Source organism: Sinocyclocheilus anshuiensis, unplaced genomic scaffold, assembly GCF_001515605.1.
Source record: "Sinocyclocheilus anshuiensis isolate Anshui unplaced genomic scaffold, SAMN03320099.WGS_v1.1 scaffold204, whole genome shotgun sequence".
NCBI lineage: Eukaryota > Metazoa > Chordata > Actinopteri > Cypriniformes > Cyprinidae > Sinocyclocheilus > Sinocyclocheilus anshuiensis.
In genome coordinates this window covers 725942-745574 of record NW_015557064.1, presented here as the reverse complement: position 1 = coordinate 745574, position 19633 = coordinate 725942, and the positions used below count along the sequence as shown (strand labels likewise).

Here is a 19633-nt window from a genome sequence, read left to right as displayed (position 1 = left end):
TATTCTGTTATTGGCCAGCTATCCAGTGTGTTGTGATTGGCCGAATACCTCAAGCGTGTGAAGGAAATGTTACGCCACTTACCATACTGTGATGCCGTGTCCCTGCGCGATGAGACAAAAACATTAAAACCCATTATAAACGAGGCTTTTGTTGCATCCAGTGGGGACATAATTACAGATTATAATGACTTTTATTGTCTTTTTACGCATTGCGTTGCGTTACGTATCGCGCCGCGTAAACATAAAACCATGTCTGCATTTGTGATCAGAGAAATGACAAACAACAAGCGCTACTCTACACTGCTCAAAACTCGTGTTTGAATCATCAGTGGCAAATTCTATAAATATGGAAACAAACTTACAGGTTGTGAGTCAGAACAACCCGGCATTGTAGGTTCAGGAAACAGTCCTCCGTTAAATGCGTTGCACACACACGAATATTTGGTTTGAACTATTCTGGAACAGTGTTGTAAATACAACTTAACCACTGATTTCTAGTTGTGTCCTCTTTTGGAAGGCCAAACAAAGTAGTTTCGCTTTCACAACGAAACACACAGCGTCTCCACGACATGGCGGCGGCGGTGGCAGCAACAATAAAGTTACGCCTTCTTTCTTTGCGTGAACATTTGGGCGGTGTTATGCAACTCATCCCTCATCGTGACGTAGACATGTGGGGGCGTGTTTAAATGAGGCGTTTTAGGAGGGCGTGGATGAGTCAACTTTTATAAAGAATATCTCTTTGGGTTTGAGACTTTAAACTTTGCAACTTTAGAATAGATCTTATCTATTCACGAACAGCTTGTAACACTCCAAAGACAAAGCAAAACTTGAAATCGCATCATATGACCCCTTTAAGAAAATCAGTATTGCATACTTATTTTACTTGACAACATTGCTTTGTTTCACATTTTCAAAAATCGCAGCTATGTCCAGATTGAAATGAGTTTCAAATCCTAGATTTTCAAAGCGGTCTCAGACATTTGGCCCCCGTTGTATGTGTGAAGTGTGAGAGGGGGAATTGTGTTGAGTACATAATGGTTGACATGTTTATTCTTGGGCATCGTAATCTCACGTCAGCTGGATGTCTGTTTTAGTCATTTGGCTGGGGATGTTACTGGCACGGCTCTCGAACGTTGACTATGGTTCGTTTGGACAGAGTTCAAATTGCATTGTATATGGATGTGTGTTGGAGACCATCACGTGTGACCTGACCTGAACTGAGCAAGAACAAAAAAAAAAAAAAAACTTACTAAACTCAAACTTTTGAACAGTGTGTATGTATGTATATATATATATATATGTATTTATGTAAATGTAAATACTTATTTAAAACTAGTTGTAATGAAATCTGAAATGTATTAGGTTCATTGCAGCAATTGTAACATATTTGGTTGCATTTTATTTTGTGAATTAATGATTTTTTTTCCTGGAACAAAGCACAGTTGAATTGATAGAAGAGCATGCATCTACACTGTGCGGGGACAGTACACTTTGCTGAACATTGCTGCTCTGTGTCACCTCTGACCGGGACCTTATTTGCCTAGATGGATAGTGTTACATTATCGTACGTATTCTTCTGTATGCCTGTTGTGTCTTTATTGTTTCTGCTTTCCTAGGTTAAGTAGCAACACCTGTTGTTAATCAGCGATCTTGAGTGTCAACCTCTGCTGATTCGCTCTTGTGACTGTGTGCCCTACCATAAAAGCCGGATAGTTTTCCAGTGCTGGAGGCGCGGGAGGTTTTTTTAAGGCAAGATCAAGTTCTTTTAATTGAACCGCGACTTTAGGATCAGAATAGGATACCTCGTTATCCATACCAGCTGAACTCACTTCATCAGAAGCCGGCTCCATCTCTCCACCCCTTTCACGACCCTGTTCTGGAAAAACAGCAGTTTCCACTAACCTTTTATACAATTCGTCTTTAATCTCTTGCTTTCTCGCCGATCTAGAAACGGACATATTATAGAAGTCAGCTATTAACAACAGGTTACTTTTCCTACACCGATTAAATTCCTCAAGCGTTGGAGACAATGTAAACGTAATCAAATCAAAATCCATACTATCTCACCAATATATGGATCTCCTCCCCCCTTAAGGAATTCAAAAACAGCCAAACAAAAAGATAAATAACTTACCTGTTTCAATGTTTGTAACCACAATCAATCGAGCGACGTTATTTATAAATGAACAAGCTTCTACGTCGACGACATCCCAATTTGCCTGCTTTACACAAAGTTATAAATTTTGTTGAGATGAGCCCCCAATTCTGTTACGAACTCCCCTGTCTAGGGTAGAGGAGAAGGAACAGATTAAATAAAATAAAGAAAGAATTTAAATTCTTGAAAAATAGATGCTATTTAATATTAGTATTAACTTGAAATTTTTTAACTGCTGGTAAGAGAATAATTCAGAGAAATAACCTCAGATAGTTACTGCAGCTTCTGCTTTCAGCAAACAAACAGAGCCATCACAGATTTTTAAGTGTGTTTAAGGCTGAAGCTATTGATTAGCTGTTAGGTGTTTCATGTTTTTATTACTAACAAAACTAGATGGAAACAAATAATAAAATGTAATGTTTTTTTTTAAATGTTTTTATTATTATTAAGCCTTATTGAAGGCTTATTGTATGACTAAATAGACCACCAAGATAAATTCAGTCAAATGGAAACTGGGAAGAAAAGTCTCTAAATTTAAGCTTTATAATTTAATGGTTTCTGCAGTGTTACAGGCATTGCATAGAGAATTAAAATGGGATGTGAAAGAGCATATTCATCACAATACATATTTAGAAAGGAATGCTTTAATATCAAAGAATTTGGTTGGCACTTCTTTGGTTTAGATGGTGGTTTATGCAGCAGTTTTAAAATGCATGTGTCCATTCATTCTGATAAGAAGTGGAAGTTGTCTTTGGGTTTGTTGCTGTAAACATGTTTGGCTTGACCAGTGTTCGTCTGTGCAGCTTCATGTAAACGTCTTGTCACTATATGTCAGTCAGTTTCCCTCCTGGAGAGCTGCTGATGCTGCAGATGACATTATCCTTGTTGTAAGTCTTCTTATCACTGCCCTTTCACCATCCCTGCAGCGCGTGAGCTGCATTCCCAATGCAGAAGTCATGTTCAGCTCAGAAGACACACAAACCAAACCGTGCATTTAAAATGGCTGCAAGACTTTTTAAAGGTCAGAGCGTTATATAGTTTGTTTGCTGGAATGCCAACCTTTTGTGTTTTCTCCCAGAAGTAAGGAGAATTTGCCCTCCATGTTTTTGCACCATTACCTTCTAGTAAATTTACCCCGAACTGAAAGAATGAAGCGCACTAGTCCTAAATCCCTCTGTTAAATGCTTACCTAAGCTGGTAATGAGGAACACATGCTCTTTGTTTACTCCTGAGAGACTCTGCTTCTGTTTTGTTACCCCTGATGGCAGCAGGCCATGTGTCTTCTTGGAAATGTTTTTGGCGAGTGTAGTGGTCTCGCTGAAGCCGTGGCCTGTGTCTGGTGTTCAGACCACACCAAAAAAAAAAAGAGGGGCGGCTTGCCAATGACTTAATGAATGATGTCTTTCTGCACATCATGTGTTTCTTGTTTAGTCCATTTTTAAAAATATATATATAATTACTGCAGTGAAGTGTCTTCCTTGCATTAATACTGCTCATAAATGTGCAGCAAGTGTACATTAATGTTGTAAAAATATTAGGGCTGTCAGAATATGACATTTGTGTGTGTGTGTTTGTTTAAATAATGCTATAACATTAGCAAGAACTATATTTGTATATATAAAAATTATAAATATGAATTTTACGCATTTCTAAATATTATATAAATTTTCTATCAATATTAATTTAATTAATATTTTTACTTTGCCATGCCATATTGTTGTCTATTCAATGCTTTTGTCATGCCATTTTACTGAAATCTTCATTTTCCTCTCCAAATATTGATGTTTAATGCAATTAATTTAATGTGATTTAAAAATAGGGCTAGCAATTTATCACATTTGTGTGTGTGTGTGTGTGTGTGTGTGTGTGTTTAAATAACAATATAAAATTAGCAAAAATTAAAATTTACATATAAAAGTTATTAAATGTTGATTTTATACATTTTCTAAACATTATATTTATTTTCTGTAATTATTGGTTTAATATATTTTTAAATTGCAATGCTATTTGTGTATTCAGTGCTGTTGTCATTATGCAGTGTATTTGCAGAGAAATATGAAGATTCCAGTAAAATTAAGATAATTCAAATATTGATGTTTAATGTGCAGCAAGTGCACATTAATGTCATTTAAAATTAGAAATGTCAATTTTTTCGTATTTTTTGTGTTATATATTAAACTTATACTGTAAAAGTAACAAAAATCATTTTAGATATAAAATATATAAATATTAATTTTATGCATTTTCGAATTATATCAATTATCTATAAATATTAATTTAAAATATATTTGTAAGTTGCCATGCCCTTTTTGTTGTCTGTTCAATGCAGTTTTCATTATGCAGTTAAATTATCTTTATTTTACTGGGATCATAATTTTTCAAATATTGGTGTTTAATTACAGTTACTTAAATTGATTACAAATTTTGATTAGTTAATCAAAATCTTAAAACAGTAGCTGGCATTCAACACACTGAGACCAGAACATTTATTCTATTAGCTATTGACTTGAGCTGCAACAGTGGAAGTATTTGAGAGTTTATTTAGTGCCATGCTGGGTGGTTGGAGGCCAGTGGAGGGAAGTGTGCCAATGGGATATGCTCTAAAAAGTGCTTGTCTTCTAGTCAAAGCCTCCATTCTATTAATGGCCTACTGCACAGTTATTCCTCGTGGGACCTCCAGCAAACAGGGCTAGAAATGAGTGCTGGCCCCTTAACGTATTCCCGAGAAGTCAAGGAGAGTATAATGGTTGAAAGGTCTATTCTTTTTCAATGCAAAGATTGATAGAGTTGGGGAAAAAATATGGATGTACCCTCTGTGCCATCATATACCTTTATGAATGTGATTTCTCTGGCCGTAATGGAATTAAATATGATGCCAAGTGTGTAGTATTAGTGTCATGGATGACTCTAATCTCATCCCTTTGCTAAAGTCAGTTTGGAGTCTCTGATGGTGGGCTTTCAACCCTGACCTGTTGTTTAACAGCAGTGTAGGAGGAATTGACCCCGATTCCCCTGCCAAGCATCCAGTGGCCACAAAATCGATGGAATCAGTGCAGAGGAAGCATTGTGCGCTCTTATCCTCGATGAGAGGTGCTAGGAAACCGGAGGATTAGCCTCATAGCTGTCCAATTAAAACCTCTGGATATAAACAGTGTGGGTGTGTGTTGCTGAAACCTTTATAGTGTGTGTGTGTGTGTGTGTTTGGAGATGCAAGTCCAGAGAGTTTAAGCATGCATGACCTCCTGTCCATCTCAGCCTCAGTGAAGCATTAAATGAATGTGGGCTTTGAGCTCCTCTGAGGGTGTGAGACTGCATGCAGGTGTAGCAGTGTGACAGTGGGTTTTCACTTCTCTTCAATACAAAAACCACCAGTCTTCTTATGTTTTCAGTTGCATTAACTTAAACTAGAATTTTACATTTTCTGAAGAAATACTGGTTTGTCCACATCAAACTTGCTGCCATGATGCTAAGTGTCCTGCGAGGTTGGTTCTAGGTGGTTACTAGGTTATTGCTTACTGGCCCATGTTGAATAAACTCACGTCAAACCCTCTAGTTTCCCCTATGGTATAGGGTGTGTCCCTCCGTAGGGTTAGCGGTTTTTGTGTGTGTGTATGTAAATTTAAAGAGTGACTTTTTTGCAACGTATAAAACTTCTTGCATTTAAAAAATGCAAGAGAAATTTTATTTTTCTAAATAATTCTTAATTTATCTTCTTTTTTCTTTCTCTCAGTTGTCGTCACAAACAGTGGAGGACAGATGTTTCTGCGTCCAGTGTGGTTATCACTTTCCACAATGAGGCCCGTTCAGCCCTGTTGCGCACTGTGATCAGGTGGGACGTCCCATGTCGAATAATAATGTTCACTGCATTATGAAGGACCGTCACCATACCAAAATTTTGATGTCAATACCAGTGAAATTTCACTATTTTTGTTACTAACGTTGATATAGCAAAACCCTTATTGAACACACTCTTCTATTTAAAATATGAATATAAACAATTTAAAGGGATTTGCAGTATTTCTTAATCAAGTAAACATTGGTTAAAGTTTTTTTTAACAAAAGTATACTGTAAGTATTAAAGCACAACAAATTAAGTGCATGTTTTTTCTTTTTGTCTTTTTTGTAATTCAGTATTACTAACGTCTACGGTGGTGAATACAGAATATTTTGTCACATATACACTTTAATACAGAAGTACACTACTGTTCAGAAGTTTATTATCGGTAAGATTTTTTTGAAGGCTTCTGAAGAAACCTTATGCTCACCATGGCTGCATTTATTTGATAAAAAAATAAAGTAAAAACAGTAATATTGTGAAATATTATTACAAGAAACATTGCTTTACTGTCACTTTTGATTATTCGAATGAGTCTTTGCTGAATAAAAGTATGAATTTAAACATGTTTCTTTATAAGAACAATTTTACTAACCCTAAACTTTTGAATGATAGTGTACCTCTATCTTTGGCATATCAGCTAAGATCTAGGCTAAAATCTCTTGCTCTTTCTGCACTTCTAAACATTCACATCCATTCAACCCTTCCTCTTTCCCTGTCTTCAGTGTGCTGAAGAAGAGTCCTCCTCATCTGGTCAAAGAGGTCATATTGGTGGATGACTACAGTGACAACCGTAAGTGTTTTGAACTTTAACCCCCAATCAACCCAAATGGTACAGAACTATATAAATCATCTCACAACCATATATAGACTGTTTCGTGCTCCTCATGTTATTTGGTCAGTGTTTCTTATTTTATCATCGCACACTCATCCTTTCTCACATAAATCATAAAGTGCATCTGAATAGCAGAACATGGCAACAGTGCAACTGAGATTTGTATGATTGTATAAAAAGTCTCTCCCGAGTCCTCAACCCATCACACTTGTTTTTTGGATGGCAAACCTATGGTTTGACTTCTTCAGATGTCTGAACTCTGTGTGAACCCTGTCCTGAAGGCAATGCTGCCCTCCTTTATAACGCTTTGCTGCAGGGAACCTGCCAGGCACTGGACTTAGTCCTCGTCTTCTGTGGTTTTACATGTGTCAATTGTGATCCTGCTTTTTCATATTGCCATTTGAAAATGGTCTTTTCTTTTTGGATATAACGCTCTTTCAGAACTGTTCACTGCATTTTCATTTGGTGGTGGTAAAACTAATGCACCTGATTATATTTCAGTGTGTCTTGTAACTTATGGTCATAGATATGTCAAAAAAGGGTCACAATCCGTTAAGGTTTCAAGAAAATATGAAATTATGCTCCTACCTTTTAATTTCTTTTAAATTTGGGATGAAGTAGCTTCTTCAGGATGTAACTGTGGCAAAAAAAAAATAAATTTTCTAGTGAATTTTTCTTTTGGTAAAACTAATGCACCTGATTATATTTCAGTGTGTCTTGTAACTTATGGTCATAGATATGTCAAAAAAGGGTCACAATCCATTAAGGTTTCAAGAAAATATGAAATTATGCTCCTACCTTTTCATTTCTTTTAAATTTGGGATGAAGTAGCTTCTTCAGGATGTAACTGTGGCAAAAAAAAAAAATAAATCCTTGATCATTTTCTAGTGAATTTTTCTTTGCCAGCTCTCCCTCAGATTTTTCAAAGAAATTTGGCTCCCAGTTCCCTGTCCTAAAGTTTTTCAAGAAGACCAGAAAAAAGTTTGTAACAAGCTGTTCATGATGTGCCCTTTCTAAATATATGGTGACATTTACAAAATTGTGCACAGACTTTTTCTGGATTAAGGAAGTGACACAACTTGCCCACTGGCACATCTTTGTGTAATATACACCACATTCCTCCTGTGTATATTAACTACAGCATATATAATAGAAGAGATGTATTGCCCTGAACACTTGAGCTGACGCAATGTTTTCTCTGGGCTTTCAGCTGAAGATGGTGCCTTACTTGGAAAAATGGAGAAAGTCAGAGTCCTACGGAACGATCGTCGAGAGGGTAAGTGATTTATAACCCTCTGAATCACTGTAACATTGTTAATCAAAAATACACTCAAGTTAATATGTAAGGACCAGTGGGTCTTTACTAGCAGCTCTTGTTTGATCATTAAAATCTAGGCATCTATTAAAACTAGCTGAAGTTTTACTTTTGCGACTAATTGTGACTTGTACTAATTGTGATTGTAACTGGCATACTTCATAGGTGCAAATATGGAGACGATAAAAGAAGAGAAAAGCAAATGGTCTGTTACGAGCTGGAGTGTATTTTTGGAAGGCGTTTTATAGATCTGTCAAGCAAAAAATGCTGTTCTGTAGTCAAAACTGCAGTTTGTTTATTCGTATCCAAAGCCTTTCAAAGGTTTTCTTTTTTAAAAAACACAAATTACTCAATAGTAAAGGAAAGAAAGAACGTGTGTTACTTCAGTCCCTGGTAAAGCTTGTAGTGAATTAATGTTAGATTGACTGTGAGTGTCAAGATGTGAAAAAAATTGTCAAAAAAAAAAAAAAACTGCTCATAAAGATCATATAGATTTTGTTGTTATAAAGAACCAAACTGGTTAATTAATATTTAATGTTTCTCTGTGCTTGAAAATCAATTCTTAGGTCTCCACATAAGACACTAGATGAGCTTTCACTCATCATATTTTAGAGATAGGAAGATTTTTCTTTGCTTATTTTGTGCCTTGTGGTCATACAGTATATGAGATCCAAATACATTGGTATGGTGACAGCCATGGTTTTTTTTTGGTTTTTTTTTGGTGTGTTTGTGTGCTATTTTTAATGTTTTTTTTTCCAAGTAATTATAATAAATTGTTGGTAATAAAATAAGTAAAAAAAAATTTTACTAGCAATGTACAAATTAAAGGTTATTTCAGGTGTCTAACAACATTATAAAGTATTCAAATAAACATTCAGAAATAATAAAAAAAAAGAATTAAATGTAAAATGAAATGGATGATTAGATATGATGAAATTGTCAGAGGTACTCCTTTTTCCCTATTATGGCTTAACTTTGTGCTCATGTTCAATAGGTGATTTTTGTCTACTTGTATACATTCCCTTCAGACAGAACTGACCTAATACCTCACCAATAATAGACATAATAAATGGGCATCATATCATTACTTTTTTCCAAAATCTCATTTACCAAACGTGTGAAGTACTCAAAATGGCAGTACTTTTGACATCTGTATGTTGGACTATCATTATGGTTCCCTGTGTAGATCATTAGGTCAGAACACAGGGAGAATAACCTTCTGCATAGTTCAGATTGCATCAGTGCCTTGAGTCTCAATCCTGTGGTTGTGTGTTGTGTTTCAGGCTTGATGCGATCCCGAGTCAGAGGGGCGGATGCGGCCACGGCCAGTGTACTAACCTTCCTTGACAGCCACTGCGAGTGTAATGAACACTGGTTGGAGCCCCTGCTTGAAAGGGTCGCTGAGGTCAGCCATGTTTTTCTTTCTCTGTCTTGTTGTTTCTTTCTCTGACAAGCAGCAAAACATTGGGTCTTATGGTTCTCAGATTTGGCAAATTAGCCATTGCTTTTGGAGGCTATAATCATACATGCCCATTACAGCAGTGGACATTTAGCAGCTCACTGCAGTTGCAAATGTCAGGCCAAGATGATAAAAGAGAAGAGTAGATGAGAAGTTGTTTTCTTTGGCTGCCTGTCTTGACGCACAAACTTTACTTGCAGTGCCATATCATTACACCTGTTTGTATGTGAAGTACTCAAAATGGCAGTACTTTTGACATCTGTATGTTGGACTATCATTATGGTTCCCTGTGTAGATCATTAGGTCAGAACACAGGGAGAATAACCTTCTGCATAGTTCAGATTGCATCAGTGCCTTGAGTCTCAATCCTGTGGTTGTGTGTTGTGTTTCAGGCTTGATGCGATCCCGAGTCAGAGGGGCGGATGCGGCCACGGCCAGTGTACTAACCTTCCTTGACAGCCACTGCGAGTGTAATGAACACTGGTTGGAGCCCCTGCTTGAAAGGGTTGCTGAGGTCAGCCATGTTTTTCTTTCTCTGTCTTGTTGTTTCTTTCTCTGACAAGCAGCAAAACATTGGGTCTTATGGTTCTCAGATTTGGCAAATTAGCCATTGCTTTTGGAGGCTATAATCATACATGCCCATTACAGCAGTGGACATTTAGCAGCTCACTGCAGTTGCAAATGTCAGGCCAAGATGATAAAAGAGAAGAGTAGATGAGAAGTTGTTTTCTTTGGCTGCCTGTCTTGACGCACAAACTTTACTTGCAGTGCCATATCATTACACCTGTTTGTATCCAATCCTGCTGACGACTGCCAACAATTCTCAAACAAGCCTTAAAAACAATTGTGGAGGGAAACTAGTGTCATTCAACACTGTGTGTTAGTACAGCATATAGATAAGACCTCAGTGTGTGTGCACAGGTGTGTTGAATGCAAGCAAATACACCCCAATTGCGGATGTGCAGGTCCGTTCTGGATCAGGATCAGATTGACCTAAAAGTAATATTTGCTTCAGTTGTGTCTTTAGGCACACGTAATTACTCTGAAATTGCCTCAAGGCTTTTGACTCACAAAATAAATAACAGGGACAAAGTACAAGACACTGAAAGTATAAATTATAGGCATAAATGTATTAAGAGGTTTCATAACCCCATTTATATTGTTAGGTGTCTTCATTTTCAGTTGGATGACCCAGATAAGCACATAATCAAATTGTGGAGTTAGTGACCCCATAATTTATCCGAGTGCTTCATCATGATGATTATACAGAGCATGAATTAAATGTTGTCCAGCTTCTGGAGAAGTATCTCTACACAGAACTTACATTGAAGCAAAATAATTATTCTAATTGAAAACATTTGTGTGCATGAGCAGAAATATACTGTCTAAATTTAAGAGTAGATCTAGCCAAGAGCTGAACTCTTACTGAATCAGTTTTTAATGGTTCTGGACATTTTTCTCATTTGCATCCACTCATCATTAGTCGTCATTAGGTTGAGTTCTTCCAGCTTTATATCAGTACTCGCCTAAACACAAACCACCAAAAAATAGTTGTGATAAATTTCAAAGTATCAGCTATTGTTAAGCATAGTTTTTACCCATATCTACAGAATGTTTCGTATTATTGAATTGCTTTATACAAACATTGACAGTCTCTGTCTGTGGGTTAAAAAGTTTCACAGGAACCATCATTTTAATCAAACAATCATTTGTTGTTTCAGAATGTTTCATGCAAGAAGTAAAATACAGTAAAAATCAATATAGAAATAATCAAGGCATGTTTTTATTCAGCAAAACAATTTTAGTCTTTCAATAAATTAACTGAAGACCGATATTTAATGATTTGAGTGTACTAATATAACAAACCGTATTTATTGTACCTACATGCATTTGAATATGTTTTAGAAAATTGCCCTGTGGAAACATTGCAGCACGGTGACAAATTAATTTGTTAATTCAGAGGTGAAGCCACAGTTGGGATGATTTGATTCGTCAGGGTATCCCAGAATTGTCATGATGAATACTGGAAGATGTCTGAGAAGCAATACATTTATATGTAGTGTTCAATTCTCCACTCCTATCACGTAGAGTTGATTGCCTGTCTTTTCTGGAGTGTTTAACTCATAGCTCTCAACTCTAAATACTCCAGTGATGTGTCAGCGAAGCTCACGAGATTAATGGGATTTTCCTAGGTATTTCTGATGGATTTATCGTGATTCGTAACGGCAGAGCAGTGCACATTTCTTAATGTCAGGACTTTCAGCAATTTTAATTCTAGTTTAATTTTATCGTTTCTGTCAGATACATCTTAAGAATGTATTGTAGCAGAGATGCATTGAGAAGTCATCTCTTTTCATATGCTTGTACTGTCAGCCCAGCCTCACTTCATTTTTGTTCTCGGCAGGATAAGACTCGGGTCGTGTCACCCATCATAGATGTCATTAACATGGACAATTTCCAGTATGTGGGGGCATCTGCAGATCTTAAAGGAGGTAAATCTCTTTCATCAGCTCCTATTTCATCATAACATAATTCAGTCACTATCCGGAACCTATTCCGTTGGATTGTGTGCTTGTGTATGATATGATTGCATTCATTCATGCATGTATTTGTGTGTGTTTATGGATAATACAGCAGATGGCATTTGCTATATTTCATGTGCAGGGCTATATTCAGTGTGTGGTACTGTATGTTCAAATGCATGTTTGGAGTGAAAGCAATACAGAGAGAATTTGTGGAGGCAGTGCAATGTGCAGAAGAGTGAGAGAGCATGATGAATCTCCAAAAGAGGAAGTGAGGAAGTGATCTCTGAGTGGAATAGCTTTTCCTCTATGAGCTCGGAGGTTTCTGGATGCAGTGGCAAATAATATGGAAATGGATCTATCCATGTTGGTATCACTGTATTTTATAAAGCAGCATGGGTTATAAATCTAATTTTATTTATATGGGCTTTTCTCAGCACATTTTGGTTGAATGTGTGCTTTTTAACTGGCATTCAGACTTTATCTAGCATTTTCTCCTTTCTTTATAATATGTTCTGAATGGAATACTAGTACAGGGCTGCATACTGTGCACAGTTTTTAAAAAAAAAAAAAAAAAAAAAAAAAGAGTAGTATGTAAGGCAGTACCAAATCATTTTAAATAGTATGATGCTACATTAGTGTCTCTTTGATATGCTGCATCTTGAATTTGAGGATTAAAATGGTTATTTACAGTTCTTACTACTGTTTTACTTCTCCAGAAATTTCTGCTATTAATTCAGCAAACAGTTAAAATGCATACTCCATTTAAACTTATTGTAGATTTTTTTTCTGTATATTTAAGAAATTTGAAATGTCAAGTCATCATTTCTAATTTTGTATTATATTCTTAATATTTGAAGTTATTTTTTCTTAATATTTATATTTATTTTAGTAATTTTAGTGATTGTCATTTATATTAGATTTTAAGTACTTCTGTGTATTTGCATATAGTACTATATATGTATGTTGATTCGGTTTTTTTTTGCATTTATTTAACCATCTAGAGCTACCAAGGGTCACATTTTATGTTGATTCTTGTGTACAGCAGACAGAAAACAAGAGGCATTTGTAAAATAAGACTTGCCAACAGTAAGGTTTTAAAGATACAGCATTTACACAGAACCAAAGCCTAAACCCCACGATTACTTAAAACTTTAAGACTATTCTTTTGCTGTCTGGCAAGCTGTGGTATTTCCTACTGGAAATGCAAATATGGTTTTAATCCAGTTTTGTGTGGAATGTCTTTTGGTGAAAATAAATGTTACATTAAAACATTTGAATACTGTGCACAGAATACATGCTGCATACTGACAAAATAGTATGCTATTCGGAACAAAGCCTCAGTCTTTTCATCAGAGAAATTGCAGTATCGGTAATATGCCCCCTTATTCCCTTGCCTGACACATGGCTGAACAGGGCATTGAACCTACATTTAAAATCAGACTTCATCCCTAATGTAATGTGTAATCTTCCAGGTTTTGATTGGAATCTAGTTTTTAAATGGGACTACATGACCCTGGAACAAAGACGAGCACGGCAAGGAAACCCCATTGCTCCTATCAAGTAAGCATTAGTCTCTCTTCTTAAATATCTGTGTTACAAATGTTTTGGATCATGAACTGGTGAGTTGGTGAAAGATTATTGACAGATGACTACTTTTTATTCTTCTCACACTGTTCTCCAATTAATTAAGTGTCAGCTGTTTAATGTATAGACTCTCTTGAAACAGAACTCCAGCTATAGGTGTGCAGTCTGTTTTTGATATATTACTTTTATTAAACTTTTTTTTTTATTAAGCTTTATGTTTTAGTTTTTGCAATTTTAGTACATCAGTTTAACCTTATTACAGCTTAACTTAGTTGCAAAGTCGACATTCTAATTTAATTTTTTAAGTTTAAGTTTTTCATCTAATATTTATAATGTAATTTATTTTAGCTTTATTTCATTGATAAAAAATGACTTTTAATGGTTTCAGTTAACAATAACATAGATGGCTATAGTGCTAGAGTTATTTTATGATGATTTTCTTGTCCAAATTCTATGCTCTCAAACATGGCATGTGGTAAACTAATGCGCACAAGTCTCTTTAAATACACATAAGATCTGCCTCCAAATGTTAATTCTGCTGTCAACAAGGAAAAGAATCCCTAAAGTTCTTGTAATAACAAAATAACAAGTTAGCCCATGTGCTTGCTTGCTTGCTAGTTTGTAAAAGGTCTGTCCTCCAGGGAATGACTCGAATCATTAACAGCTAAAGGCGAGCGAGAAAGAGAAAGTAAGGTGTGAAGGGACCCAAATGGGGGATTGTATGGAGGGTGTGTTGCTGTGATGTGAAATCTCAATCACTGTGCAGCGAGTACATTAAAAGTACATTAAGATAATAAACAGTGTGGTGCCTTTATGGGATGTGCTGTGTAAAAGTCTTCATGACACAGCACTCTTCATTCTTGTTTATTGATTCCGGTGTTGTTTAATGAATTTGTTTGAGGCTGTGATCAGATTGCTCTATCGCAGCACTGAAGAGTGAAATGAGCACAGTTTTATAAAGTCACAAATGGCCACTGAAACAAAACACATCGCCAGTATGTCAGATAACTGCTTAGATTATATTTTATAGAAAGTAAGTTCTATGAAGTGTATAAAGTTCTGAGCAAGTCCAAGATTTGGTTTGATTTTATCTCAGTTTTCATATTTTGTGATGCTTGTGTTCTCCAGGACTCCCATGATTGCTGGTGGCCTCTTTGTAATGGATAAGAACTACTTTGAGGAGCTGGGAAAGTACGACATGATGATGGACGTGTGGGGCGGTGAGAATCTTGGTGAGTGGATGCTTTATTTCTCTAAATGCCCTGCATTTCTTCTGATTGGAGCTGACTGACTGAAGACACAGTGGATCTTCTCAGTGTACCAGTGTGTCCTTTATTGATTATGTCGAAGATTTGCCTATTCAAAGTGGCCCCAAAAAGTATTTGGACACATATTGCATTATATATATAAGGGTTTTTATAATTATATCATTTCTCTAATGCACCTATTTTTATTTCTACCAAAGTCATTTCAGTGCGCATTACATTGTAATTGCATTTAATTAACTTTGAAGTAGGATATATTTATGAGGGCCTGAAGGCAGTGTGAATTCATACATCCACTAAAATTATTTTAGGACCAGCTGCTCGCATGCAAAAATGGTTGAAAAAAGGTCAGCATTAATTGTTTACATAGGCCACATGGTTTATTTAATGCAGCGAAATTTATGAATTTGTGTCCTTAAATGTGAATACTATGTCCAAATACTATGTTGCATTAACCGTATATAAATCTGAAAATGAGATCATGATACTTCTATAATTAGATTGTATTGAGATAATGCCTTACTCAGACAAAATGCAATGTGCCCATCTAAGGGGCAATTCAGGTCACCACTGAAGAACTACTGCTGTTTTTATATTATTAGCAATGAGACTTGAATAGAAAACTGCAGTGTAAGACTCAATGAGGTAGAGTTTTTCAGGTTTTTTCATTATGTGTGTGGCATGATGGATTCTGAAAGAAAATTCTGACTCATTCCACAAACACAGCACTTTTCTCAGCTGTGCTGCTTGTGGAAAAGTCTACAACAGCTCCAGAAATTATCCATCAGCCTGGAATAAAGTTGCATTTTGCATTTGTGTGTGTCTAAAGAAGTTTGTAAAGACCAAGAAGTTTCACAAAGCAGTGCTTTTTTTGTTTTTGTTTGTTTGAATATAACACTTGTGCAATTGTGAGTTTTGACCCTTTGCTTTATTTTCCCATTTACATTTATGGATTGGTTGTTTGTGTGTTCTGTGATGGGTTTTATTAATCTCTGGCTGCTGTTGTGATGCTCAGAGATCTCATTCCGGGTCTGGCAGTGTGGAGGCAGTCTGGAGATCATTCCCTGCAGTCGAGTCGGTCATGTCTTCAGGAAACAGCATCCATACACTTTCCCAGGGGGCAGCGGAACTGTTTTTGCCAGGTGTCCACCGAATTATATTATGTTATCATTTGAAAGTTTGGGATTAGTTTTTTTTTTTTAAGAATTTAATACTTTTATTCAGAAAAGATGCAATAAACTGAATTGTATTGTATACACTTTCCCAGGGGGCAGCGGAACTGTTTTTGCCAGGTGTCCACCGAATTATATTATGTTATCATTTGAAAGTTTGGGATTAGTTTTTTTTTTTTTAAGAATTTAATACTTTTATTCAGAAAAGATGCAATAAACTGAATTGTATTGTATTTTAGTGTGTTGTATCGTATTACATTTTATATTATGTTACATTATATTTTATTATATATAATATGGTGTGGTTCGTCCAGAGTTAGACTTTGAGCTATCCAGTTTATAATCACCGTTTCAGGATAGTTAACTGTAGTCAGGATTGTTGTAACCGTGCTAGACGTTATATTCCTGAGTATCCAGACTGAGAATTGTTACAGTAGCTAAAGAACACATTTCTTATTTATCTTTGGTTTTATGATTGCTCAAGCGACATGAGCCCTTTATTATTCTGGTTCATGTACTCCACCCAGTGGGTGAAAGCAGTATGGCAGTCTGTGATATGTGAGCTGTTGTGAGGTAGTGCAGTTGAAATTGAAAGTGACATTCTGTCATAGTTATAAAACACCCAGTAATGTGCCGCAGAAGATCTGTTAGTGTTGAAGTTAGATTAAGCAATAATGTAGACATGTTATGCTCATTAGCAGAACATTAGTATCTCTATATAAAATGTATAATTTATTCTCATCTGCTTGTGTTTGTCTTTGCAGGAACACAAGGCGAGCGGCAGAGGTTTGGATGGACGATTTTAAGAACTTCTACTACGCTGCTGTGCCCTCAGCCCGTAATGTACCCTATGGCAAGTAAGTGTTTATCTGTCTTAATTTAGAAATATTGCTAATGGAAAGCTTTGGAATATAGAGTAGCACATTTGCTTTCTTCAACATGAGAAGAAGCTAATTTCTCACTGCCAAGGCCACGAGAGGCCACTAATTTCAGACTTGGCTAGTTGAAGTTCTCTGTTTTGAAACATTTCGACCTCCAAATGAACTCCACATGACTAGTTTTCCTCTTTAATTGCAGCATTCAGAGCAGGCTGGAAATGAAGAAGAGGTTGGGCTGTAAACCCTTTAAGTGGTACCTGGAGAACGTCTATCCTGAGCTACGGTGAGTGTCTGACCTGAGCGAAATAAAAATAGCTGTAGGATCACTTTGGCCCTGTTTACACCTGCTGTTCTGTGCTCTGTGAAGTTTTGTGCATAAATATGTATGAGCTTTTTGATCAGATGGTTTTCTGTACATGACTGGCTGTTTAAAACCTTTTGTTTGGAACAATGATTGATGAAGTGTAAACAGATCCTTTAACCCTTTCTTATAATGTTTAAATGTGCAGGCAGTTTTTTAAGTCTAGATGTGTAAATTTTAAATAAATAAACTTTTTACATTTTTATTAAAGCCCACTACCAGTACTGCAGGTGGCTTAATTAGTACCTAACTTGTTGTTTCTGTCTTGTTTAGGGTCCCTGATCATCAGGACATAGCCTTTGGAGCACTACAACAGGGTCAGAACTGTCTGGACACACTGGGACACTTTGCTGATGGTGTGGTGGGGGTGTACGAGTGCCACAACGCAGGGGGCAATCAGGTACCAATCCGATCTCAGGTACTGAACAGTCTTATGTCAGGTGTGGCAGCAGAGAACTGGGTGATGGACTCGGTTATGATGTATAGATGAGGGCCACACAATAGTTTCTGGATTACTTTACCCACGTTTATCGTCACACGTCTGAGGGATTTAAAGGGTTCATCACACGTATACATAAGTATGCTTGTCTGTTTGAATATGAAAAATAAATATATATTTATATATATTTATTTGATCAAAAATACAGTGCAACAGTAATATTGTGCAGTGTTATTACGTATTTAAATATTATTTATTGCTATGATGGTAAAGCTGAATTTTCAGCATCCATTACTTGAGTCTTCAGTGTCACATGATCCTTCAGAAATCATTCATTCTAATATTCAAAAATGATTATATTTATTATAATTAATTTGTATGTTTTATTAATTTAGATTAATATCAAATTATATATTAATAAGCTACTTTTTGTTATTTTCACCATTTTAAACACATTTGTACCTTAATAAGAGATCACAAAAACTGCATAATTATAAAAGAATTAGCAGCATGCTTTTGGGTGGATTATAGCATATCACAACACATAACATCTCAAAACTTCTCAAACTTACCCATGTACCGTACATTTCAGAAAATGGCATCCTCTCACCAAGTCGTTGTTGTGTCTAAGTTCCTGTGTTGATTTATGTGGGTGTATTTTCTGCAAATGCTCCCTGCTTACCATGTTTCTAATGAACAGGAATGGGCCCTGACTAAAGACAAATCAATCAAACACATGGACCTTTGCCTGACAGTGGTGGATCGCACCGCTGGCTCACAGATCAAACTGCAGGGCTGCAGGGAGAACGACAGCAGACAGGTGAGCATGCTGTGCTCAAAGCAGGGGTTTGGAGGAGACGCCGCTGCTCAGATTTTCAACATCATCATCATTGTTTCCATTGCAGAAATGGGAGCAGATAGACAACAACTCCAAACTGCGGCATGTGGGCAGCAATCTGTGCTTGGACAGCCGAAGCGCGCGGAACGGTGGCCTGACGGTGGAGGTGTGCAGCCCGTCACTCACCCAGCAGTGGAAGTTCACTCTCAACCTCCAGCCGTAGCTTGACATGCCGATCTCAGCCCTCCCATTCTCGCCCTCGGACAGCCCGTGCTGGGAACGCACTCGCCCCTCAGAGATAATTGCTGCCCGGATACAGACTCAGGGCCGCCACGGTGCGGTCTGGTGGTCCTCGAGGGCCACCGGGCAATGAAAACACAAACAAGATGATGACTATTTCCATCTAACTATATACCTCACTGTTTCATCTGTTGTCCAGCTCTTGGAAAGTGAATCTTAAGTGTCTAAACTGTATCGAAACCAAAACAAATGTTTTCCGATGCAAAGGATCCGTTTTTCTTTCTTATTTTTCACCTTTTCGTGTCTCATTTTCTTGAATTCCAGCGGGGTTTTTTTAACAATGGACATCCATTGTTTTTTATTTTTCTAGTCATGTTACCAATATTGAATGTAAATTACATGTTTTATGGAGGCTCCCTTCATGCGCTGTGATTAGACTGGATTTTAGTTTGGGTTTGGTTTAATTTGTGGGCTCATGGGATTGAGGGGAGGACTCATTTGTTGTGCGCACCGTCACAGACACACTGAGACTGTGGAGGACAGCGGCAGCCTTGTGTTTTTCGGCTCGCGGTGCTCATGCAAAAAGAGCAGGAAAAAAGGAGAGACCTTTTTTTGTTGTTTTCTAGATTCTATTAAATTGTCAATCTGTCTTTTTCTGTTAAAGGTGCAATGTGTAAAGATTCAACCCGCTTCCAGTAAGGGCCCCTGGTGAGTTCTGAAGGAGAACTGAGA

General features: G+C 36.8%; 1 protein-coding gene across 2 annotated transcripts in view; it reads left to right on the top strand.

The window, feature by feature from the left end:
• Positions 1-19343, top strand: part of LOC107676591 (polypeptide N-acetylgalactosaminyltransferase 2-like) — an 81354-nt gene extending 62011 nt beyond the window's left edge. Inside the window, exons 4-16 of one of the 2 annotated variants that reach the window (XM_016471167.1) lie at positions 5886-5984; positions 6716-6783; positions 8036-8101; positions 9424-9545; positions 12004-12091; positions 13597-13684; positions 14837-14940; positions 15989-16115; positions 16910-17002; positions 17223-17306; positions 17658-17784; positions 18524-18643; positions 18729-19343. In XM_016471167.1, the coding sequence (XP_016326653.1) occupies positions 5886-5984; positions 6716-6783; positions 8036-8101; positions 9424-9545; positions 12004-12091; positions 13597-13684; positions 14837-14940; positions 15989-16115; positions 16910-17002; positions 17223-17306; positions 17658-17784; positions 18524-18643; positions 18729-18884 (1342 nt within the window). In that variant the 3' untranslated portion in view covers positions 18885-19343. Of the gene's footprint in view, positions 1-5885; positions 5985-6715; positions 6784-8035; positions 8102-9423; positions 9546-12003; positions 12092-13596; positions 13685-14836; positions 14941-15988; positions 16116-16909; positions 17003-17222; positions 17307-17657; positions 17803-18523; positions 18644-18728 lie in introns of both variants that reach the window. The other variant, XM_016471165.1, reaches the window with a different exon arrangement.
• Positions 19344-19633: the final 290 nt, after the last annotated feature.